This window comes from Aspergillus chevalieri, chromosome 2 (assembly GCF_016861735.1).
Source record: "Aspergillus chevalieri M1 DNA, chromosome 2, nearly complete sequence".
Lineage (NCBI taxonomy): Eukaryota > Fungi > Ascomycota > Eurotiomycetes > Eurotiales > Aspergillaceae > Aspergillus > Aspergillus chevalieri.
The window spans coordinates 112532-136697 of NC_057363.1; the positions used below are offsets into that span (position 1 = coordinate 112532).

General features: G+C 50.8%; 7 protein-coding genes and 2 non-coding genes across 9 annotated transcripts; 5 read left to right on the forward strand and 4 right to left on the reverse strand.

The window, feature by feature from the left end:
• Positions 1–598: 598 nt before the first annotated feature.
• Positions 599–3537, reverse strand: chsG (chitin synthase class III; the record flags this gene model as incomplete). The annotated part of the gene is made up of 5 exons (XM_043284311.1): positions 599–736; positions 786–2462; positions 2516–2877; positions 2933–3401; positions 3454–3537. The coding sequence occupies 5 exons, from the start codon at positions 3535–3537 to the stop codon at positions 599–601; spliced, it is 2730 nt and encodes a 909-aa protein (XP_043133115.1).
• Positions 3538–6478: 2941 nt separating this feature from the next.
• ACHE_20052S (uncharacterized protein) lies at positions 6479–7802 on the forward strand (the record flags this gene model as incomplete). The annotated part of the gene is made up of 2 exons (XM_043284312.1): positions 6479–6503; positions 6553–7802. 2 exons carry the CDS (start codon positions 6479–6481, stop codon positions 7800–7802), a joined length of 1275 nt encoding a protein of 424 aa, XP_043133116.1.
• Positions 7803–8236: 434 nt separating this feature from the next.
• ACHE_20053A (putative endosomal sorting complex protein TSG101) lies at positions 8237–10132 on the reverse strand (the record flags this gene model as incomplete). The annotated part of the gene is made up of 4 exons (XM_043284313.1): positions 8237–9562; positions 9615–9853; positions 9920–10028; positions 10079–10132. 4 exons carry the CDS (start codon positions 10130–10132, stop codon positions 8237–8239), a joined length of 1728 nt encoding a protein of 575 aa, XP_043133117.1.
• Positions 10133–10444: 312 nt separating this feature from the next.
• ACHE_20054S (aromatic alcohol reductase) lies at positions 10445–11525 on the forward strand (the record flags this gene model as incomplete). Its single annotated transcript, XM_043284314.1, has 4 exons — positions 10445–10558; positions 10607–10839; positions 10887–11233; positions 11284–11525. The coding sequence occupies 4 exons, from the start codon at positions 10445–10447 to the stop codon at positions 11523–11525; spliced, it is 936 nt and encodes a 311-aa protein (XP_043133118.1).
• A 2024-nt stretch (positions 11526–13549) lies between these two features.
• Positions 13550–13621, reverse strand: ACHE_t20001A. The gene has a single exon. It is a non-coding gene; the product is annotated as a tRNA-Met (tRNA).
• A 682-nt stretch (positions 13622–14303) lies between these two features.
• Positions 14304–18738, forward strand: ACHE_20055S (DNA-directed RNA polymerase III core subunit RPO31; the record flags this gene model as incomplete). The annotated part of the gene is made up of 2 exons (XM_043284315.1): positions 14304–14398; positions 14478–18738. The coding sequence occupies 2 exons, from the start codon at positions 14304–14306 to the stop codon at positions 18736–18738; spliced, it is 4356 nt and encodes a 1451-aa protein (XP_043133119.1).
• Positions 18739–19155: 417 nt separating this feature from the next.
• Positions 19156–20672, forward strand: ACHE_20056S (uncharacterized protein; the record flags this gene model as incomplete). The annotated part of the gene is made up of 2 exons (XM_043284316.1): positions 19156–19441; positions 19507–20672. 2 exons carry the CDS (start codon positions 19156–19158, stop codon positions 20670–20672), a joined length of 1452 nt encoding a protein of 483 aa, XP_043133120.1.
• Positions 20673–20929: 257 nt separating this feature from the next.
• ACHE_t20002S lies at positions 20930–21001 on the forward strand. Its single transcript has one exon. It is a non-coding gene; the product is annotated as a tRNA-Met (tRNA).
• A 261-nt stretch (positions 21002–21262) lies between these two features.
• sly1 (syntaxin-binding protein) lies at positions 21263–23564 on the reverse strand (the record flags this gene model as incomplete). The annotated part of the gene is made up of 4 exons (XM_043284317.1): positions 21263–22740; positions 22802–23184; positions 23254–23467; positions 23525–23564. The coding sequence occupies 4 exons, from the start codon at positions 23562–23564 to the stop codon at positions 21263–21265; spliced, it is 2115 nt and encodes a 704-aa protein (XP_043133121.1).
• Between the last annotated feature and the right edge of the window lie 602 nt (positions 23565–24166).

Genomic DNA, 24166 nt, shown 5'->3' on the forward strand with positions numbered 1-24166 from the left:
CCCGAAGACGTAGACGGTTTTCGGTAATTCGCGAGAAGACGATATCTGGGGTATCGTAGTATAGTATAATGTCGAGGAAAGTCGAGTACCGCGTTGGAGGACGGAGGTAGGAGCGTGTTGGAGAGTCTGGCGGGGTTGTCGCAAGTGGGCAAACAATTCTCAGCGACGAGTTGTCAGAACAAAGGTCTCTCTGCGCCCAATAAATACAACACTATAAGGCAGAGACCCGGAAAATGCAAAGGAGTTAAAATATGTCAGCAAGTCTGGCAGCCAAAGGCGGAAAAGCCTGACGCCATCGCCACCCCTACACATTCGAGTCATATAGTGAAGCATAATGCATCCATTGCTCTAACCGCTAAAAAAACAAACATCAAATGCTTTCACCGTGGTCCCTGCAAGAAATGAAAACAATCCAACTTCAATCAACGAAAAGCACACTCAGAAGACAAAAAAATGTAGGTAATAAGGTGTAGCAGTCGACAATCAGTGAATGAGCATCGTATGTAAAGTACAAAAATCGCGACAAAAATAAAACCAAGAATGACTCCTCGAGACAAGAGTCGGTCTGATCTTCTTTCGTTCCTTTCTCCATACACATCTACCGTCTGGCAAAACAGCACATGATACCCGTTTTACCCAAGAACCAGCAGGCTCCGATGAAACGGACAAGGGCGACAGCCGCGTTCGACCACAGCAAGGCTTGGAAGAAACGTTGGGTCCGATCGGTAGCAGTGTTCTATATTCATTAGTTTTTTTGTCACAAAAGAAGAAGAATAGGAGCTTACCGTAAAACCAAACTTGTCAACACCGTCACTGGTGATGCAAACCGCCATGAGCGCGTTACTGAAAATCCAAAAGGTCACCAGCCGTGTACGGAAGCTCTTGTACGAGTCATCCAAGCTCTTCTCTTCGTGCTCGACCGGCGCAACGTAAGGAGTCAGCGCGCGCTTCACCGTGGCTTCAAACTGACTATCGATATCGGCCTGGGGCTTATCGATTTCCTCAATCACTGCATCCTTACCACCATCCTTGGTGGTCGTGACGGACGGCAGGGCATCGGCCTTGTCGGAACCCTTGGTACCCCACGAGACGTCGTGCCAGTTGCTGAAGGCATACACGTTGAGAATGTTGATATAGGAGGACTGTACACCCATGTAGGCCGGGAACGAAGTGAACATGTGCCACGGGTCCAGGTACATGAACGACGCAACAAAGTAAAGACCAAAGGTGGCGGCAAGGGCGATGATGATGATACCAGCACCGCTCGAGGAGAAGAACGATTTCAGGAACCCGCCCAAACCGTTCGAAGTATCGAAGTCCATCGCATCCTGACCACTAAAGGCATGAATCACCAGATACAAGGCATCAATAACCACGTAGATCTGGATGACACCGAAGACAATGAAGGAAGCCAGGTAAGAGTACTTGGATCCCTTGGGACGGTTACCCAGGGCGAGGATGAATTGCAACAGCAGGAAACCAAGGTAGGCGTATTTGACGATTGTGTTGACAATGGGAGTCGCGGTGGCACCAAAGGGGAAACCCTTATGGCCGTTGCTATCGCTCGGGGTACCGACCAAGTCCATAATGACCGTCGTAGTGAGCCAGTACGATGCAAGAGAGAACCAAGTCAAAAAGGTGTTGAACATGTTATACAACATTTGAATGTGCAAGAAGAACATGCGGACGATGTTATGCCCACTCTTGTACATCCGGCCGAAGTGCATGAGTGAATAGATACCGGCCGCGAACGAACCGTTCAACCAACGACGACGCTGGGAGATGAATTCCGCAGCACCCTCGGGCACGTCAGTCTCACCCTTGGAGGCCTTGACGTACGACAGATGCCACTTGGAACCGGCCTTGGCGACCAATTCGAAACAGAGAATACGGTCTTCGGCCAAGAACATGTTCTTCTTGAAAATGTTCATGCCTTCGATACCCTTCTTACCCAGCTGCTTGGAAAGAGTGTGATCACCGTGGAAATATTGCTCCAGAGGACGACCCATGATGGCCCGGAAACGGTAGGCAGAGAAGGCACCGGGCAAGACACTGACATAACCGAATGAACTCTCGAGAGGTTTGTCAAGAATGTTACTGATCTTGTACTCAAAGTTCTGGGCGGCGACCAAGGGGTTGATCAAGTTCTTCCAACCCTTACCCAACATGGCGTGGATTTCACCACATGCACCTCCCAGGTCCTTGTCGTTATAGAAGGCCTCCCAGAGGGCGAGGAGGGACTTGTGGCCGGGCTTGGTACCAGCATCCAGCAGAATGACGACCTCGGGGTTCAAAATGCGACCAAAAGCGTTGAACAGCCATCTGTGCGAGTTGATCTTCTTGCTGTTCTTCTGCTTCAAGCAGAACATCATCTGCACGGGCGGGAGGGTACTCGGGCCGTCGTCGGTAGGCCGAATCAGCTGTTGATTGGGAGTCACCGACAATTGAGTCGTGTATTCAAACTAAAACAGTCAGCGTCTGAATTGAGTTCAGCGGGGAACGAGGAAAAACATACGATATGCGCCTCGGTCTGCTTTCCATCGACGTCACGCTTCATGACACCATCCTGGTAGATACCAACGGTGGCCAGCACATCCAGCGTATCCTTGTCGCAGGGATCGATACCGTCAAAGACCAAGCAGACGACAATCTTCTGCCAGGCAGGACCACCTTTGTTCCAGAACTCGGACTTTTTAATGTTGACAATCTCACGAATGTTCTGCATGACACCGTGGAGAGTACGGGCGGTGAGGGTCTTGTCTTCGTTGTAGTAGGTGATGGCGATGAGCAACTCGGTGTGACGGTTGTACATGGCGGGACGGAGATTGTAGCCATTGTGCAGGGTGAACTCGTTGGGGTCACAGGTGGCCGCGGTGTCTATCAATCACATTAGTCTTGTTCCAAGTGTTTGTTGGGAGATGCCAAAACGCACATCGCATGTGGGTGAATTCCTCGCTGCCACCTTCGAGGTCATTGCGGTACTTGGCCTGGATGGCATTTTGGATAGCACTGGGGGCGGGGTAGTCAACACTCAGGACGGAACCCTGGACCAGCTTGACCTTTCTGGTCGCATAACGTCTCAGACCGCCGCCGCCGCCGGAGCCTCCGGGGGCCTGTCGTTGGCGCCATGCCTCAGTGGAGGAAGTCTCGCTGCGAGCGTACGGGGAAGCCACACGACCGGGCACGCCAAAAGCAGCGGCGGGATTGTCCGCGGATTGGCCCGAATAGACGGAGCCAGCACTGTAGGGATCGTGGTAGGAGGCCTCGGGGGCGTAGGTTTCGGTCAGACTGTAACCTGAAGCAGGGCGCGCGGGAGACAAGCTGCGTTGGTGGGCGTCATCGAACGGACCTTGGCTGGTGAGCAAGCCATGGGCCGCTTCTTCTTCGTGTTCGTGACCATACTGTGTCCATTAGTAACTCTCATCAAATGGACCCAGAGAGATTGGAACTCACGTCGGTGGAGGGAATGTCCTGAAGGCGATGACCGGCATCATCGTAGTTGATGGGTGACTGCGCACCCGAGCCGTGATAGGCCATGGCGTAAGGGGGATTGCAGGAGATTAATTAAGCGTAAGACACACAAAACAAAATGCAGAGAGCAGTAAAAATTCTTTTCTTATCTCTTTAGCGGTGGAAAAGTGGCCACCGAAGCAAGAACGAAGCGGAAAGGGGAGTGAAAGAAAGAAAGATATGAGGGGGGGTATCCGAAAATCAGAGCAACCGCGTCCGAGAAAAAGAAAACGCAGCAAAGGCGGGTATCAAGCAAACAGAGAGAAGATGCAGGAAGATGCAGAGACGCGATGCAAAGATGCGATACAGCAGTCGATATGCTGCTATCAATCTCTAAGAGGCAAATGTACTCCGATAGAGCCGTGGATCTTTTGCGGAAGGAACGAAAAGTCGATCCGAAGAGAAGCCGCCAGGGCTGAGCCTGAGAGAGTGAGAGGGAGAGTAACTAGTTAAGAGAAAACTCCTAGCGATGGGAGAAGAGAAAAGAAGATGAAAAGAAGAAAAGAAGATGAGCGATGGAAGATGAATGGAAGGAGGAGCGAAACTTTTTTTAGGCCAGTTTGCTTTTAGTTAGTCTCTGTTTAGGAGAGGCGCCTTTTTTTTTTTGACGGCGTTGGCGCCAGTAGTGGAGCGCGTTAAGCCGTTCTTTTTTTATTATTCTCTACAAATCATTGGATTATCTAGAGTATCTTTACAGAAACCAGTATTGAGAGATACATCACTCGGAGGTTCTACTTCTCTGTATCTGTACGGAGTATCTGTATCTGTATGCTTGTACATCAAGTACTGTACAAACTGGGTCGGGGGATTTTCCGGGTTCTCTTTTTTCCGTAGTATACAAGTACTTATACTTGCCACTATAGTCGTTTACAGATGTGTATGATACTGCAGTATTTTTCTCGTTGCTTCCAGTTCAATTCAGTTCTCAGTTCAGCTCTCAACTCAGTTCTGTGCTGTCAACTGACTCAATCAGGGTCTGTGGCTGGAAAATGGCTCCCATCTGAAACATGCGGTGCGGTGTCGGGGGCGGTATTTATTGCCTCTCATACAGAGTACTCCTCAGATAGAATCACCATGACAGCTGTACAAGTAGATCTATAACTCCATCCGACTGTGTTATTCTAGACAGGAAAAGCAACATGATTATCCCACAGTAGAGAATCACGCTGGCTGAGGCAATTGGTGGTTACCGTATTACAGATAAAATACCATCAGGGTTCATTCAGGGGTATGTTGATCCCAAAAAGGACAAGACCCAGTTAAATATAGCCTTGTGGAACCAGTTCCAGACCGCCCACCGACTGTTGGCCAATAGCCACCTCCCTCCGACGAGCCAAGGCAAATCTTTAATCCAACCCGCAGCCAATTAGGGAGCGGTATGGCAGTGATGTTTCACTTTTACGCTGGCAGAAACCCACCGCTTTCTCAATTTCGCGACTGGTACGGAAGTTACCGCTGGAGCCAGGGTGCTATTCTTAGCTTGTCACCCTGAAGAAGAATGTGAGAACACGGAGCTTCCTGATGGGGAAATAGCCGTTGAACAACTAAGACAAGTTTGATACTGGGCGATCATGATAGACTCTATAGGGACTGGCAGTGCAGTTCTGTGGATTCTGCGTTCTGTATGTACTTGTAGGTGTACGGAAACTCCGACTCGTATGCATGTACAAGTACATATTTTGAGAATATGTATCCGCCTGTTGGTTACAAGTACCCATATTGAACACAACTGCATAGAACTGTACTTGGACAGACACAGTGCAACGATAATCCTGATTAACATGGGATCCGACTATCACAGTCTATTGACATAGCCGTCGATATATTGCACCGTACCCACTTGCCTACTAAAGAGTAATTATCTGATCTCTCCGTACCCCGTACCCCGTTATAAGCGTCTCCAGTTTGTATGGAGTGGAATATATAGAGCCCAGTCACGCATCTACTCTGGAGTACATGCGCTTCTACAGTACTCTACGGAGGACGGAGTACCTGTACCTGGCCTTGCACGCACTGCAGGATTCTACCATAATCCGCACAGACTCGTATTCATCTCTTGTGTTGATCTGATTGGCGCCAATGAAGTGTAATCTCCGATGTGGTCCAGACCCAAAATGTTTCCTCCACGCACTGGAGTCACTGACTGTACTTCGCTGTACTCTGAACAGTCCTATGCAGACAATTGTAGAGACATTGTCTACAGAGTAGTTATTATAGAGTCTTAGATTCAGAAGTCTATCATGTATTCAGGTAGTTTTCAGCGTAGCAGCAGTGCTGTGCTACTATAGAGGCATCACCTGACCCGTGGCATTAATGTCCGCACAGCCCAAACTCCTCACATTCTCCCGCTTTGTCTCGTCTCATCTCCTCTCATCTCCTCTCATCTCCTCTCTCTCTCCCTCCCTCTTCCTCTTTTCTCTTCTCTCTCTATTCTTTCTTCTCTACTCTGTATACCTTCTTCTCCTCTATCATTTTGTTATCTCTCTTCCTCTTCCTTACTCTCGTTCCAACGTCTGACGGGCTAAGGAGTTCACCCTGATTGACGCGTGGCTCTCGACCGTCAACCCACTCTCTCCTCGCTCCTCCACCAACCATCTCGGCCACTTCCGTTTCCTCTGGTCGAGACCACCCGCATAGACAATAGAGGATCCTCGTCGTCGTCGCCCATCTTCTCTTCTCTCCCCGCCGCCACAGTCATTGTCTTCCTCATCCTTCGCTCCTTGCTCGACAATTCCCTTGGACTATGACCGTCGCTGCCTTATCCCACTCCAACTACGTCGTCTCGTTCGCCTAAGAAGTCCTTGCTTCTCGCCTTTGATGATCTAGCGCCCCGACTTGACGTCTGTTGCGCCCATTACACTCTTTTAATCTACGCTACATCCACTGTTTACATTCGTTACGCCGTTGACCGGCCGCCGCTCGCTATCGTTACGACTTTTCTTCCATCGGTTACTTTCCTGTTTCCATCATGTCTTTTGATTCCTCCCCTAACGGTATGCTATCACCACCAACTAGTAAGAACTCATCTAATTAGCAAAATAGTCTTTTCTGCACGAGATATCTTCAAACGCTGCGTCAAATGTGAGAGCGCAGCCCCGTCATGTCCCGCCTGCGATGAAGGCTACACATGCACCATGATCAGTCAGTCCTGCGACCAATGCGCCACTACAAAATGCATCCGAACATCCTCCAGCAGCTCGTCCTCGTCCGGCAACAGTGGTTCGTCAGGCGGTAGCAATGCCGGCGCTATCGCCGGTGGTGTTATCGGTGGTCTTGCTTTTGTTACAATCGTCGTCGGCTTGGTCTGGTGGTTCTACATGCGCAAGAAGAAGAACAGCAACGAGTACAGCTTGGGTGGAACCAGCACACAGGAGAAACGCGGTGCCAACGCCCAAGGATCCAGGAAATCCACCGGCTCCATTGCTTCCACCGTCCTGACTCGCGCTTCGAATGTCATTCAGATTGCCTACATCCCTGGTGTGACCAACCGCTCCCCACCAGACACGCCCTCGCTCGTGCCACCCGTTCCTCCGCTCCCCGGTGCGGCTCCCGATCAACACTTTTTCATGCCAGGTGATTTGCGCGACTCGTCGTTCACTGAAATGTCCAATGATCGTCGCAGTGGTGCGCCGAGTGTCTCTCCTAGCTTGCGCAGCAGTGTGGCTACCACCATCTACCGCAACAACGCCATCGTCAGCCCGATGCCCGCCCAGCAAGCCATGCTCACCCGTGCCGCCGTCGTCAGCATTCATGGAAACCAGCCTACGCAGACGGCTGCCATCACTCCCCCTGATGCGCCAGCGGTGCCTGCCATTACGCCGGCACAGCTTGCCAAGGCAGGTGTTACCGATGCAAACAACAACGGCGACAACAACAACAACAGTTCCATTGTGGCACGGCCAATGATGGCTAAGCCTGTTATGGTGAAGACCGTGGGTGGAAAGAAGAACAACAACGCTACTCCAGCGGTCCAGACCATCGAGGAGCAATCTGAAGCCAGCTCGAGTGCGCCAGTTTCTCGCTCCGCCAGCACCAAGAAACAAGCCGATCCTGCCGCTTCGGGCTTTGACGACAGCTCTGACGAGGAAGACGAACCTTCTGGCAAGACTGCCAAGGCCAAATCCACTGAGAAACCACCAACGGTGGCTGAAGCTCCGGAAGAGCAAGGTCCATTTACGGACCGTGCGTCGACTCACCTGGAGACCAACGATGGGCCCGGATCGAACCGCAGCAGCAGAACACCACCTGCACGAGTTGAAAGTCCATTTTCCGACGCAAATGAAGTGCGATGAGTCGGACTGTATCGTTGATTGATGCTTGTTTCTTTTTCTATCTTCTCTCTTTTTCTTCCTGCATATACCCTGATTTTGATCTTCGTACACGTGTTTGTCTCTACTGGAACGATGGATGGCGCAAAAAAGAAAGCCTTGAAGCTTCTCTTCTTACCTGATTTATATTGATCTCTTTCTGATTTACGACCCCCTTTTCTCTCTTTTTATCCCCCGTCTTCTTTTTTCTACTTCCAATGCCACCACCGTCTTTGAGGATTAAAGATCGTTCCAGTATAGCGTTGTCCATGTGATCGTGATCGTGTTGAATTGAACATATAGTGAATGGAGGTTCCTGTCTTTCCTTACCGCAATTAGATCGCAGCATATATATTTGGGTATCTATCTACTAGCCATAGCAACTATATAAAGCAGGGACAAGGACCAGGTCAAGAAGCCTAAACCCCCTCACACCCCAACCCTACCGCAACCTTCCTCCCCAACGCCCTCTTAAGAAACGCCTCTCTCGCCAAACCCCTCGTATGTCGCGACCACGTCTCCACCCCGATCACACCCTTAACAAGCGCAACCTGCAGCGCGTAGATAGCCTGCTGGATGCCCGCTTCCTCGGCCACGAGGTCGTAGAGTTGTTTCCCGACGACGGTGGGGGCGACGAGGATTTCGTCGATGGAGGGGAGACCCTGCACTGACGTTGGCGTTGAAGTTGTTGTGTCTGTGCTGGAGGTCGGGAGTGGGGATGCAGATGCAGAGGCAGACGTTGGCAACTGGGATGAGGAGATACGGGTCTGGGCATCTGCGATGACGGTATCTGCGCGTTGGAGGGACTGCTGGAGGATCGAGGTGTTGGATTGAAGAGTTGTGTTGAGGGAGTTTAGCGAGGAGATCTCGGCTTGCAGGGTAGCGATGGCGTTGTGTAACGAGTGGGATTGGGAGGTAAGTGAGTGGGCTGCTGATTCGGATTGCGAGACGTTGGACTGGACCGTTTCGGCTAGTGTTTTGGAGACTGCTTTTACGAGGGCGTCTTTTTCGGGGTTTGGGGGGATTGGCGGGGCTGGTCCTGTGGGTGCGAAGGAGGGCAGTTCGAGCTCGAAGGGGGAGGTGAGGAGGTCTGGTGCTGGTGCCTGTTGTTTCGGTGCGGTTTGTGCTGGTGCTAGTGTCGGTGTCGGCATTGGTTGCGTGGTTGGTGTTGCTTGTGAGAGTTGTCGCTGGTGAGGCATGGGTGAGTGCGGATATGGAGCGACTGGTGATTGCTGGTAGACAGGATGACGGGGTATCTGGTGTGGTGGATATTGTCGTGATTGCTGCCATCCAAGATTCTGGGCTGGACTCACTGGAGTGCCGCTGGGGTATGCTGGTCCAGTCATGTGCGGTTGTTGCGGCACTCGATACGGACTCGCCATTCCGCCAGGACTCATACCTGTCTGGGGCGAAAAGGATTGTCGTCGTGCTTGTTCTTCTGGAGGTAATGGGGGGAGAGGCGGAGGAGAATTGTATCGTCCTGCCGGAGGTGTCTGCTGTTGCTGCTCGGCAGCTACCATTTGACCCGGCTTTGGAGGTGGCGGGGGTGGTACTTGAGTTTCCGGCCTGGGTGAGGGCATTCTCTGCACCGTCGGCGAACCGAATCCAGGTGGTAACGGGGGCACAGGTGGTGGTGTAGGCATTGATTGTGGTTGCGGCTGCTGTATCGGGTGTTTATATTTAACGGGCGGTTCGGTAGCAAAGACGTCTCGTAGGATGGATAGGAGGTCGGCGATCGAAGACCTCTATCATAAATTGTAAGCTTAAGAGATTCGATTTCTGAACAGCATCACTCACATCCCATGCCTCCAGCCAGTGCGCCAAGTAGTGATGGTATACCCTCCCCTCCAACGTCACATGCTGCCCAACCCGGACCACCATATCGTGCGTCGGAGTCACATAAACCATCGGCGGTTCGCGAGGATACGTCGTGGGAATCCATAGTGCGACTGGGAATTTATATAGCGTTCCGCGAAAGGAGACAGGTATTGTCCCCGCGATGAGGAGGAGCAGCGTGGAGAAACCGGTTTCGTAGGCTGCACACGATCCAGTTAGCGCACGTTCAATTGTCTACTCTGATATGATATGATATGATAGCTCACTGTAGACATCTGTTCGCGGAGAGAGAGAAGGATATTGGGCTAGCGCATTGGCGACATCGTAGTAGGTCCGGTTGGGATCTTGATATGTCTGCTTGGGGTCGTAGTGGTCCTGCGGGGTCAGCGGTGGTCGCTATACAAGAACTGAATAGAGATATATACCCTGATCAAAATACTGTAAAGCCAGTTAAGTGTTCTTTGGGGCACTGCCGCCATCTCGAGAGTGAGAGTGTGGAAGAGGGAAAAAACAGTGGTGATGTCGAGTCCGATGGTTGTTGATGATCACGCTGTGGCTCCGCACCGCCTGTGGCGGGAGATACAATTCATTCGAGTATGTTGATCTATACAGGTTTTCTATCGAGTTTTATAGGAATATTCTTCAAGCTGGGAATGATTACTTATAGAGTAGAAATTGAATGATCCCTTGTATTTTCGAAAGCATCCCGTAGGATATGATGACAAATCTCGTCTACAAAAGCACAAAAGAGATTCTCTGCATCCCCTCATCCTCACTGACCCGTGTTCAACATGTTGGTGGTCGCTGTTGCTGGAGGCACTGGCGATGTCGGGCAGACGATTGTCGACGAGCTGCTCAGGGTCGCCAAGTTCAGGATTGTCGTGCTGACCAGAGAGAATCCAGAGGTAAATCCCAAGTCAAGACCATGGTTAGTCTATTCTCACTTTTCCTAGTCACAGAAAAGGCAAGCGCAGCATGGCACTGTGCCAGTCACAATCAACTACAATGATTCCGACTCTATCTCCCGTCGTCTCGAGGAGAATGCCGTTCATACCATCATCTCCACCCTCCCCATGACCTCGGAAGAGTGCAGTCAGTCGCAGGTCAATCTCATTCGCGCAGCGGATAAGTCAACTTGCACTAAACGATTCATTCCTAGTGAATATGCCCATATCAATACGCCGGAGTGAGTCTTCCGAAGCCAAGATATGAACATCGCGTTGACCTAAACAGACTCTTGGAGATAGATCCCACAACCCAATGGTGGCTTGACGCCGTCGAGTGTCTGAAGAAATCTGACTTGCAATACACTCGCTTCGCAACTGGCTTTTTCATGGACTACTGGGGCATGCCATACGTCGAAACCCATTTGGCGCCGTTCACGTTCGGCATCGACATGGGAAACTGCCAAGCTGCAATCCCCGGAGACGGGAATGACCATCTGAGTCTGACTTACTCAAAAGATCTCGCAAAGTTCGTAGTGCGAACTCTGGACTTGGATGAGTGGCCAGATCTCAGCATTGGAGTCGGGGACGATATCACGTTCAATGAGATGCTGCGCTTAGCAGAAGAGGCTCGGGGTGAGTAGCTATACGATAGGCATGCGAACTATTGGCTAATCATCGCTCAGGTAAAAAGTTTCAGGTCACGTACGACAGAGTCGACAGCCTCAACGAGGGTAAAGCTACTATGCTTCCAATCCCCGAAGGCGCTCCCTTTTCAGCGGACGAGATGACAGAGTACAACGCGTTATTCGGACAGTTTACTGTTCGAGGAATTTTTCATGTGCCAACGGAGAATCGGTTGAAATTCCCAGATTTGAAGCCGTTGACGTTTAAGGAGTTTCTGAGTAAAACTTGGGGAGGCCATTGATGTGCTTTATCTATTGTGTTAGAGGTTATAGATGTATATATCCATCTGTCATAGAATTATTGGCTTTTTGGCAGATCGAACGGTCTCCTTCTCGCAAGCCCTTATTTCACGATCATCACGGTTGCCTGTACGCTTGAGTTCTCTCACACAGAGAACAGAGGTGCTCCTTGGGTAGGTGTACCCTGTATACATGGGCATGGAATTTCCTTGAATCGCCCATTGTCGCTGGACAAATGAGGCCATTGAGATCTGGCCTCTGTGAGTTCAGACACGTTCGACGTCCGTACCAAATACCTTTTCGGCGCAGACGGGGTACGCAGTCACGTAGCCTGCCCGCTCGGTTTCAAATTCATCAGCAAGCCCGGAGGTGGCAAGGCATGCAATCTCCGGACCTAGAACACTTGCTCCATTATGAGCGAAAGGCTGGGCTGCATTCGATCTTGAAGCTTGGTCGTGTTACCTTCCTGGATCTCGTGGCTCACATTTCGTCCCTGGAGGTGTGTTGCAGAATTCAGACTCATTCAGAAGGATCTTCGAGACCATTATCTTGGTCGTATCAATGTCTAGATCTTTTCTATGAAGAGTCTCATGCAATATGGAGGGCTGGGGACCTCAACCCCAGCAAGAAGCTTCAGAGCTATGTGAACATCTGCCTCTACAAAGTAGCGGGGGTTTCCCACGGAGCAGCAGATGCTGGTATCAAATGGAAAGCATTTCTGCTGATAACATGATACCGTTTCCGGTACCTTATCCTTCAATTTGGAGACCCTCGAGTAGACATAGGCTTCTTTGCGGGCTTTTGCAGATCCTGGCCTTTAGATGATCACTCGTTGTAGTCTTCAATGCCAAGCTTTTCACCGCTGAGGGCATGATCCCTTCTGCTGGGTGTTCGAACATGTGGTTATTGGGCTAATTTCCTGGACCTTCTTTACAAATTGCCCCATAGAGGTGGAGTTCAACCTCCTCATCGACAAGTCTTCTGAAGAGAACTGGGATGGAGCTGCCCCGTCATGTGTCTTGATTATTCAAGGCCATGATTCTTGTAATGTCTTCATAGGCAGAATGGACCAGGATATCTGGTCTATAAAGGTTTTCAGCGCTGGCCCTTAAGTATGATCAAATGCATGCGCACGTTTACCTCTAGTCCACAGCCGCCACATTACTTCCCCTCGGTAGATTATAAGAACTGCTCAGTCTACAGGGGAAGGTCTGTTAAATAGCGTGGTGCCATTATTTGATGTAGCCATTTGTGGCGAGCGGACCTGCGACCCTTTCGGGCCCCTTCGTGCAGAATGTAGACTGTGCACTCATGGATATCCCGGTGGTCTGTACCGTTCAGCTCTCTCCCTCTCTCAGAGGAGAGGTGACGACTGTACCACATGAGTATTGGGTCTCACCGTATCGCTCATTGTCGCAATGAGGGCATCGGCATCTCAACAAATGACAGAGTTCGTCGCCAGGCCATCCCAGTCATTGATGGCCAGGATGGCCGTTCCTCTTGTCAGCATTTCGCCAGCAACCTCTTGGTCCGGGTCATAGGCTCTCCATTATTGGGCCTCACTAGCGTGTTTGACTGGAGTGTAAAGATGAAAAACTCACCTGCATTCGATGTTGCAGACATTGTAATTTTGCCGTTGAAAATATACATGCACGGCGACATGTCTACGTCTGCGTATATTCTCTCCAGATTTGAAGGCTACTGTGACCTTGAACCCCTCCCAGTCCCCGATGATGCTTTCCCATCCTTATCATGTGGGAGGGAGCTCTCCGGTGTTAATATGATGCGGCAATGGGGCTGACCATCCCCCGTGCCACATTCGTCCGGAAGTCGGGCTTTCGTACCATTTTAAAAAATAAAAAGATATTGGAGGGCATGAGGCAGGAGAGCATAATTCAGAAAAAGAAAACGAGCAAGGTAGAAAAAGGCAGAGGAATCGCTTTCGTATAGGTGAATTGACCCGGGGCCGAATGAATGGCGGCCTCTTAAAAATCCCCAAAAAAATACAAAAAATCTCGGAGCTGCTTAGCATGTCTCGGTTTCGATCCGAGGACCTCCGGGTTATGAGCCCGGCGCTCTTCCCCTGAGCTAACATGCTTGTTTGTTGGAAAGTAGTCGTCCTGAAAATTATATATGCAATCAAATACCAGTGCTATGAAGTTTTCCGGATTTTCCGGCGCCACAATTGAGTCAGACGGGATGTCTTGGTATGCTTAGCTAGCCTCGATGCTCCTTTCCAGTTTCCGATTATGATATCTACGAAAATAGCCATTTTATGTAGAGTAATGCGGGTATATATACTGGTGATAACATTGCCGAGTTTCGAAAGACAAGTGCGGCTACCTCACAAAGGACATTGGCCTGTGCGTGGTCTTCTTTCACCACATAAAAGCTTGTTTTAACATCCTTCAAGAAAGTCTCTTGATAGAGTATTATGCAGAACTTTTATCCTTAGAATTGTACATAGTCTCGTTGTCCTGGATCTGATTGGGCGGTTGTAGAGGGACCGGAGAGCTCTCGCCGCCGACAGAAAAAAAGTTCGTCGCCGACCCCGCCGCGATAGTTCTTCTGCAAACAATTCCGTCGCTTCATTTTCTTCCTTTTCTCTACCAGCTCCCGCATTGGCGGCATCGCTTAACGCGCGGCTACTTCGAGATATCCTCAGTTACGGCAGGCTTGATCTTTGACTCAAGCTCCTGTGACTCAGCGGTGTCTTGCCGCCGTCGCGAACTGTCATCCGTCTTTAACCCTGCCATGATCGACTATTCTTGACCACGGCGATGCAGCCTTCGGAAGGTGCGCAAGTGGACCTGGGCAAGGCCCAGGTTATTGACCGGGTCCCCAAGGTCATCAAGGAACTGAAGTTTGGTGTCATGTACGTACGCTGCCCGTGTTCCCTCTGCTTGAATTTCCCCGTCCCCGACAGTTCGCTAATGTTTGTTCGCCTCATCCAGGTCCAATGATGATATCGTTAGTCAAGGCGTCGTCGAAGTCTCGGACCGGAAATTTTTCGATCTCGAACACGATAGAGCAGTGGTGCCTCATGGTCCTCTCGATGGACGCATGGGTATCTCGAACAAGAGTGGAACTTGTCAGACGTGTGGTTTGTCTCTCCAGGCATGCAACGGCCATTTCGGACATGTGAGACTCGTCTTACCGGCTTTCCACGTTGGTTATTTTAAGCGTGTGATTGGTATCCTACAAGAAATCTGCAAAGAATGCTCGCGCATTCTGCTCCCCGAAGCTGAGCGCCGTTCTTACTTGCGGGAGATGCGCCGTCCCGGATTGGACAATTTACGACGACTACAAATTGCGAAACGTATCAACGAGCGCTGTCGGAAGACCAGATCCTGCGAAACATGCGGTGCGGTCAACGGTGTCGTCAAGAAGGCCGGGACCAGCGCGCTCAAAATCACCCACGACAAATTCCGTGCCTTCAACGCTTCTGCATCCGCGAAGAAGGTCCCGCCCCCGAGCAAAATCGTGTTCGACGATTCCTTCAACGAAGCCCGCGCGTCAAATACCGATGTCGAAAAACACTTCAAGAAAGCGCAGGATGATATGAATGCTCTTCGGGTCTTGAACCTATTCAAAAAAGTTTCAGATACTGACTGTGAATTGCTGGGCCTCAATCCGAGTGAAGCGCGTCCCGAGATGTTTCTCTGGCAGTTCATCCCCGCCCCTCCCGTTTGCATTCGTCCTTCAGTCGGTCAAGACGCTGCTTCCACCGAAGACGATTTGACCGCCAAGCTGGGAGATATCGTGCAGAGTAATATCAACCTTAAGAATGCCCTCCTCAAGGGCGCACCGGTACAAACCATCATGGAGTGCTGGGACTACATGCAGCTCCAGATCGCGGTCTACATCAACAGCGACGTTCCAGGACTTAACAAGGCAGATCTGGGAAAGCCCATTCGTGGTTTTGTGCAACGACTCAAGGGTAAGCAGGGACGATTCCGTGGTAATCTATCTGGAAAGCGTGTGGATTTCTCGGGAAGAACCGTCATTTCTCCGGACCCAAACCTGCGAGTCGACGAAGTCGCCGTGCCAGAGCTAGTGGCTAAGAACATGACATATCCTGAGCTTGTCACTAGGTACAACAAAGAGAAGCTACAGCAGCGGGTTCGGAATGGGACGAAGAAGTGGCCAGGTGCCAACTATTTGGTGAAGAAGGGCCAGACTTTCAAAGTCTTCCTCAAATACGGTAACCTCAACATGATTGCCGATCAGCTGCAGGAAGGTGATCTCGTCGAGCGTCACATCGAAGACGGAGATATTGTGCTCTTCAACCGTCAACCTTCTCTTCATAAACTGAGTATCCTGTCGCATTTTGCCAAGGTCCGTCCGCACAGGACCTTCCGGTTAAACGAATGTGTTTGCAATCCGTATAACGCAGATTTTGACGGTGACGAAATGAACTTGCACGTGCCTCAAACTGAGGAAGCGAGAGCAGAGGCTATGGAATTGATGGGTGTCAAGAATAACCTGGCCACACCGAAGAACGGAGAGCCCATCATTGCGGCCATCCAAGATTTCATCAGTGCCGCGTATCTGATCACTGTCAAGGACAATTTCTTCGACCGACGGACCTTCACACAGATTTGTCTCTACATGCTTGGTCCCGAAACCCCCTTTGACTTACCCCCGCCGTCAGTGCTTAAGCCGCAGATGCTGTGGACCGGAAAGCAGGTCTTCAACATCCTAATGCACCCGAACAAGAAAGACCCGGTGATGGTAAACCTGGATGCGGCCTGTCGACAGTTCAAGGCGCCCAAGGATGGTTCACCTCGGGACCTCGATCCAAAAGATTCTTGGCTTGTTGTTCGGAATTCAGAGGTCATGTGTGGTGTCATGGATAAAGCGACGATTGGTGATGGTAAAAAGGACAACGTCTTCTATATTATGCTGAGAGATTTCGGGCCTGCGGCGGCTGCTGAAGGTATGAATCGTTTGGCGAGACTGTCGTCACGGTGGTTTTCGAACATGGGTTTCTCTATTGGTATTACGGATGTCTACCCGAGCGAAAAGCTTCTTAAGTCGAAACACGATTTGGTCGAGACGGCATACGCACAGTGTGACGAAGTCATTGCCAAGTACAAGGCGGGCACCCTGGAGAAGTACCCCGGTTGTGACGAACTACAGACTATGGAGAACCAGCTGTCTGGAATTCTGAGTAAGGTCCGTCAGCAAGCTGGTGATGAGTGTATTGCTCAGCTTAGCAAGTACAACTCGCCCCTGATCATGGCTACGTCCGGTTCCAAGGGTTCGAGTATCAACGTGTCGCAAATGGTTGCTCTCGTCGGTCAGCAGATTATTGGTGGTCAGCGTGTGCAGGACGGTTTCCAGGACAGAACGCTACCTCATTTCCCGAAGAACGCTCGTCAGCCGCCATCCAAGGGTTTCGTCCGCAACAGTTTCTTCTCCGGCCTTGAGCCCACAGAGTTCATTTTCCACGCCATGTCTGGTCGTGAAGGTCTGGTCGATACGGCTGTAAAGACCGCTGAAACCGGTTACATGTCTCGTCGGTTGATGAAGTCTTTGGAAGATCTCTCGACCATGTATGATGATACTGTGCGAAACTCGTCCGCGGCTATCGTCCAGTTCCAATACGGTGACGACAAACTGGACCCGGTGGATATGGAGGGTAAAGCCAAACCCGTCCACTTCGACCGGACTTTCATCCACTCCGAATCAACTACATATTCTAACGAGGAGCGGAGTTTGCTCCCTGCTGAGATTATGGATGTTTGTGAAGAGATGCTTTCCAAGGAGCGTGCGAAGCTGGACCGCAAGGATCTGATGGGCAAACCACTGGCCTACATGGAGCGCACAGATCATGGCATTGACCAGTACGAGAGTGCGCGTGATTTCCTGGAGTCGATTCAGGACTATGTCTCTACCAAGGCCGACAAATTGCTTTCCCGGGGCGGTGACAACGATCCCACCGACGTGAGGAGACAGAAGAGTCTGAGCCACACCGGAAAGTTGACCGAGAGAACACTTCGGACGTTCATTACGGCCTGCTTGAGCAAGTACAAGAGAGCTCAGGTCGAGCCGGGCCATGCCGTCGGTGCAGTCGGTGCACAGTCCATTGGTGAGCCCGGAACACAGATGACCCTAAAGACTTTCCACTTTGCTGGTGTCGCTGGTATGAGTATTACTCAGGGTGTCCCCCGTATCAAGGAAATTATCAACGCCTCCAAGGAAATCAGTACTCCTGTTGTTGCTTGTGAACTGGTTACCAAGGACAATATTATCGCCGCTCGAATTGTCAAGGGCCGTATTGAGAAGACCTACTTGCGTGATATCATTCACTACATTCGTGAGGCATGGACCGGCAAGGAGGCGTACCTTACCGTCAAGATCAACTGGAAGACCATTCAGGATCTGGCGCTGGAGCTGAACGTGCGGGATATTCTCGCTGCGATCAAGAACCACCGTCGCTTTAAGGCAGGCGATCTGAAGTTCAGGCACTCGCGATCGCACATCCACATCTACATGGACCTGGACCCAGCTACCAAAACGAACCTCTCCAAGACCGAGATCGCTGCCACAAGCACAGACCCGTTCCTCCGTCTGAAGCACCTCAAGCGCATCCTTCCCGATATCCAGGTTCTTGGCCACCCGCTAGCCAACCGAGCCATCATCCGGACAGACGAAACCTCAACAACCAACACCCTCCTCGTCGAAGGTTACGGTCTCCGAGAATGCATGACAACCCTGGGTGTCGACGGTCTCAAGACAACAACCAACAATGTCATGGAAGCGCGCGACGTACTGGGTATCGAAGCCGCACGAACCACAATCGTCACTGAAATCAGCGAAGTCATGAAAGACATGGACATTGATCCCCGTCACATGCAGCTCCTGGCCGATGTCATGACCTACAAGGGCGAAGTCCTGGGTATCACGCGATTCGGTTTGGCCAAGATGCGGGACTCTGTTTTGCAGCTGGCGTCGTTCGAAAAGACGGCTGATCATCTCTTCGACGCGGGTGGTGCCGGTCGTACGGATCTTATCGAAGGTGTGTCGGAGTGTATTATCATGGGTAAGACGGTTGGTCTCGGTACGGGTGCTATGGAAGTCGTCCGGAGGATGAACTTCTACGAGGGCCAGATCGGACCGAAGAAGACTGTCTTTGAAGATACCTGGTCGGAGGTCTGCGAAGCGCCATTTGAAGCGAAGGCCAGGGCGAAGAGGAGAGTCCGCACTTGATCCACTTTGTTGGGCACTGTTCCCGCGTGAATACAGAGAAAAGAAAAGAAAAGTTGCATACTCTGGCGTTGGATCTTTGTTTTACAATACTGTTGATTATTGTACATGTACTCCTACTGCTTGCCTTTTGCGCATTAGCGATGTTGATTGATTGAGAGGATGGATGTCTGTTCGTCTGTTTATATATCGAAAACGGTCATAATAGTTAGACAACTGGGAGCATTTAGCACATTCTATTTGTATACTTCGCATCTACATCCGAAAGAATGCTGCAAATTAAATATACTTGTATACACAGACCGCGACAAAGCAAGGGAGATATAGCCTCATTTATACCGAATCACCCCTGAATACGTATTGTTTACGATTACTCAATCCCAACATACCACCTCCCTCTCCATAACGGCCAGCGCCAACATGGGCAACAAGGCCAGCACCACAACCACAACCACAACAACAGCAGCAGCAGTACACAGATGCCTCCTATCCGCTGTAGACGGAAACTCAGCACTCGTCTCATTCCAAAACGACTTCCTCTACGGAGTCACCGCCGTTCATGAATACAATCTCAATTTCCCTGTGACTCCTGCTGCGGTTACGTTCCCAGAGACGAGCGAGCAGGTCGCCGCAATTGTCAAGTGCGCTGCGGCGCATAAGTATAAAGTGCAGGCGAGGAGTGGGGGTCATAGTTTTGGGAATCATGGTGGGCAGCTGTTCCTAGTGAATGTGATATGGATGATTATTTGTTGACATGGCCATGATATGCAGGACTCGGTGGTGCAGACGGCGCGGTCGTCGTTGACATGAAGCATTTCCAGCAGTTCTCGATGGATGAGGCAACTCATGTCGCGACTATCGGACCCGGCTTGTCGCTAGGAGACATCGATACAATGCTCTACAATGCAGGAGGGAGAGCAATGTCCCATGGTCTATGTCCCGAGATCCGCGCTGGTGGGCATCTTACCATTGGCGGATTAGGACTCACATCGAGGCAATGGGGAATGGCGCTGGACCATATCGAAGAAGTTGAGGTCGTGCTCCCGGATTCAAGAATTGTGAGGGCATCTGAGATCGAAAATGCGGATCTGCTTTTCGCCGTGAAAGGCGCTGCGGCGAGTTTTGGCATCGTGACTGGGTTCAAGGTGCGTACTCAGACTGCGCCGAGGGGGGCTATTCGGTATTCATATTCGTTTAAACTGGGTAGCGCAGCGCAGAGAGCGAGGTTGTTTGCAGACTGGCAGGACTTCATACTAAGTGAAGATCTCAGCCGGAAGTTCACGTCGGATTTTATATGTCTGCAAGACAACGTGATACTCAAGGGTGTTTTCTTCGGCTCCGAGGAGGAATATCACGCTCTCGGGCTCGATCACCGCTTCCCCGGCTCAGACTCAAGCAAGCTTCTCTTCCTAGATGACTGGCTAGGAACAGTGACACATGTTGTCGATGATCTCGCCGTGCATCTTGGTGGTTTCATGTCATCGTATTTCTACGCAAAATCCTTAGGCTTCACACGGGAAACCGTCATGCCACCATCAACAATAAACGACCTCTTTACCTACCTCGACAAAACAAACAAGGGAACACTAACCTGGTTCGTGACATTCAGCCTCGTCGGCGGCGCCATCAACGACTACCCCAAGAACGCCACTGCATACCCGCACCGAGACGTGATGTATTGGATGCAGTCATTTGCGATTAACGCTCTTGGTCCCGTGCTAGATAGCACGTATGACTTTCTAGATGGGATTAATGGGCTTATCACGCGGGATGTACCGGGGAGTGCCGGGCATGCGTATTTGGGATGTCCGGATCCGAGGTTAAACCATGCTAAGAGGGCTTATTGGGGCGGTAATTTGAGGAGGTTGGAGGAGATGAAGGGGGTTTTTGATCCAGGGGATGTTTTTTGGAATCCGCAGGGTGTGGGTGTTGTGTAGGGTTGTGTAGAACAGGTCCATAGATATATATGATTGACAGCCTGACAAGACGGAATAGAGGACTTCTAAAAGCAACTGCATCGAATAGCCCCGGAACGTACAGAATATCAAATACAGAAAATGAAAATCCAGATTCGCACTGCAATACAACAGTAACATGAATTCCTTCCCCTTACCTCTCATCCAACACTGCCGACAAACCCCTACGTTAAAAACCCTCCATAATGTCAAACTAGGAACTCCGAAATATACAAATCAGCATGTTAGCTCAGGGGAAGAGCGCCGGGCTCATAACCCGGAGGTCCTCGGATCGAAACCGAGACATGCTAATGATCTCTCATCTTTTTGCATTCTTTGAAAATCTTTTGGAGTTTTTTTGTGCTGCTGGTGGGTGTATTTCGGCGTGGGGCGTGGGTGGAGGCATCAGGCGGGTGAGGGTTTGGTGCTCACGTGGTGGAGCCACTAGATGGGGTACTGACGGGTCTATAGCTGAATAGGATGAATCAAGATAATCTGGCCTGTACGGCGTTGCATGCAAGCATGTATTATTATAAGCAATGATTTATTACGTACATACTACAAAGGCCATTTTAGCTCTCCTTGCCCAGCCTGCCCAAGGACTCCGCAATGAACTCATTAGCGTTCATTAGATCCGTACTGCCATACACCACCCGCCTCCTAGGCGCATTAAGCGACCCTGCGCCCGTTCGGCCGCCAGCAGCTGAAGGATCACCGCCAGGGTGATTGTGTTGACGGACCCAGTCCTGCAAGTTTCCGTATTCGTCCATGCTTCCACCACCGACTGTGAAGACGATAGCTTCGTTGAAGGCTTGGCGGCGTTGTCCGAAACTGGCGCCTGTTCCGGGGCCCGGAGCGCCCATGGAGCCAGGGGGTTGTGTGCGGGATGCAGACGCGGGGGGCATGGCGCCACGAGCGTTGGCACTGCGCGGGTCGAAGTAGAGATAGTTCTCGGTCTTTGCAATGGCGGAGCTAGAAGCTGCTGTCGGGTCCATGATTGACTCGGTGATCTTGGTGAGAGTCAAGTCCTTGTTGGCAGGGAGGAAGTTCTTGACCCCGGAAATAAGGGAGTCAAAATTGGCGCCCAGGGCTCCGGACGTAAACCGATCTGTGAGACGGTTCGATAGCGAGGAGAATCCCTTGAATAGATCTGAGGACTGTTCCTGCGGCGCAGCGGTCGTCATCATGGTCATGCGAGTGATTTCACGGACCTGTCGAACATAGGCGAGAGAGCTAACATCATCGACTCCTGCCTTCGTGAGAGCCTCCTCGAATTGGCTCATGTCGGATCGCGACAGTTCGGTCTCCGTACTCAAGAACCAGATGATAAAGAGACGAAGCTTATCTGATGGTTGATTGCCCTTGGCAGGGTCATTGACCAACTCCAGAATCTGGGCCTTGCTTTGTTTCGTGATATTCTCTTCGAGCTCGAAAAAGTTGTCGAGTTGGCGGTCCTTGATACCCTTCAACAGAGAAGTTGCGATGTTCATATGCATGTCTAGGATAGCTTTGCGCTCCCGCAGTTCTGGAAGTAGGGTGATGGCTGCTTTGAGATGCTGTGCAGAAGCGCTAGTGTCGTTCTGGAGGTCTTCAATTGAAGAAGCGCCTGTCTTCTTCGTGATATCGTTGGCGTCCTCCTTGTATCGTGTCAACTCCGCATCGATGTTCTCGGCCACTTGTGGGAACGGGGCTCCGGCATTGCGTTTCCAGAAGAAGTCATTGCTGGTCAGATCGTACGATTTCTTTGTTACTTTGCCGGGATTTGCCTCATCTTCTACCTCCATTGTGATCCGGTTGAGTCGCATCTGAAGAACATCCTGCACCAGCGACTGGTATGTCCACGAGTGAGAGAGCATCGGTACAAGATCCACATTGCGGTCGACGATGACGAGAACTGGGCGGGACGAAGGGACGCCAGCTGTGCCTTTCTTCTGACCAGAGAAAAGGTTGTCCTTGGAATTCAGAATATGGTCGCGTAGCTTTCGGTCCAACTTTGTCGCAATTAATTCCGCGGCTCCACCTTTGGGGCACCGTATGATAGGAATCGCGCCTGTACAGATCCACACATGTTAGCTAGTGCAGACTCCCTTGCTAGGACCACCATTATATACCCATCGTGACGCTCACGCTAAATAACCCGCTAACGATCTTGTCAACGACACCGTCCAGATCCTCATCACTCGTTTGTGGGCTGTTGATCTTCCAGTAGGCATCATTTCCTAGACCCAAACTGAAAAGATCCGGCTCTGCAACGATGAAATTCAAATATTGATCGTAGACCTGAGCAATATGTTCCGCCGTCCCAGTTGTAGCTATCTCGCCCGCGAAATCCTCCAGTAATGGTCGGGGAACGGATGATAGGAAGTTGACATATGCAGGAGTATACAGTCCGCGTGACAGGTCGTCAGTGATCGTTTTGATACTTTCCAGAGTTGGTTCGACGATGTAGATGACGGGAACATCGGGAATAGGGTATCGTGCAGAGGTTAAGTTCCTAACCCAATCTCGTTAGCTGCATGGCTCCGAAGACATGCGACTTCCCCGCCGCTGCCAGGCCACATACAAATGGATGGTCACCCCCCATGTTCTCAAGTCATTGACCCGAAGCACACTGCTGATAACATCTCGTCCCATGTTATCGAAGACCAGCACTTTCCAAATCGGATCGCCATCTTGGTTGAGGATCGGAGTTGCGTGAGTGAGAGCGGACGTATCGTGGGGGTTATCTTCCGTGGAGGGCGGATCCTGATTCAAGTTAAGAATCTTTTGGATAGATGCTGTCGCAGGCTGTCAGTATCATCCTCCGATAAGAGTCGAATCGACAGGAAACCTACCGACCTGACGGTCCCGGAGAGACATTGATTGCGATGCCATGCTATTCGATTTTCACGGCGACGATTCAATTGGGCCCAGAGGCATGACACATGCAAGCAGATAAGGGGAGTGGTAGAGGCAAGACAGAACAGACAATCTACTTAGTCCACCACAGAATGAAGGAATAGTAGTGTACAAGCGTATCGCGATCCCCTCCACCTGGCATGAAGCTCCGTTCGGGATGGGATGACATAAGCGACACATTGATACAAACACATGCAAACACTGCCCGAAGAGGGAAAGTCATGGCTGGCAATCACATGACACACGCTATACCCCAAGGGTAATAGTACCGCATGCAGCCCAAGGCGACCCGACAACCGCGAAGTTTTCCTCGTCACTTCTCCAACATCAACTCACCAACAACCAACATCATCTCCCATTCTCCCCTTCCCCCATCTGATTCTCTCTACCTCTCCATCGTAAAGGATATTCTGCTTCATTGCAGTCTTTAATAACCCTCACTGTGTCTTTCTTTTGAGTCAAGTTGAAGGGGCCACATAACCAAGGCGGAGAAGTCATACGGGAGAAGCTACGGAATAAGGGACACACCGTGCTACTGGATAGCACTTTTAAAAGAGAGAAAGAGAAGGAGGATTGAA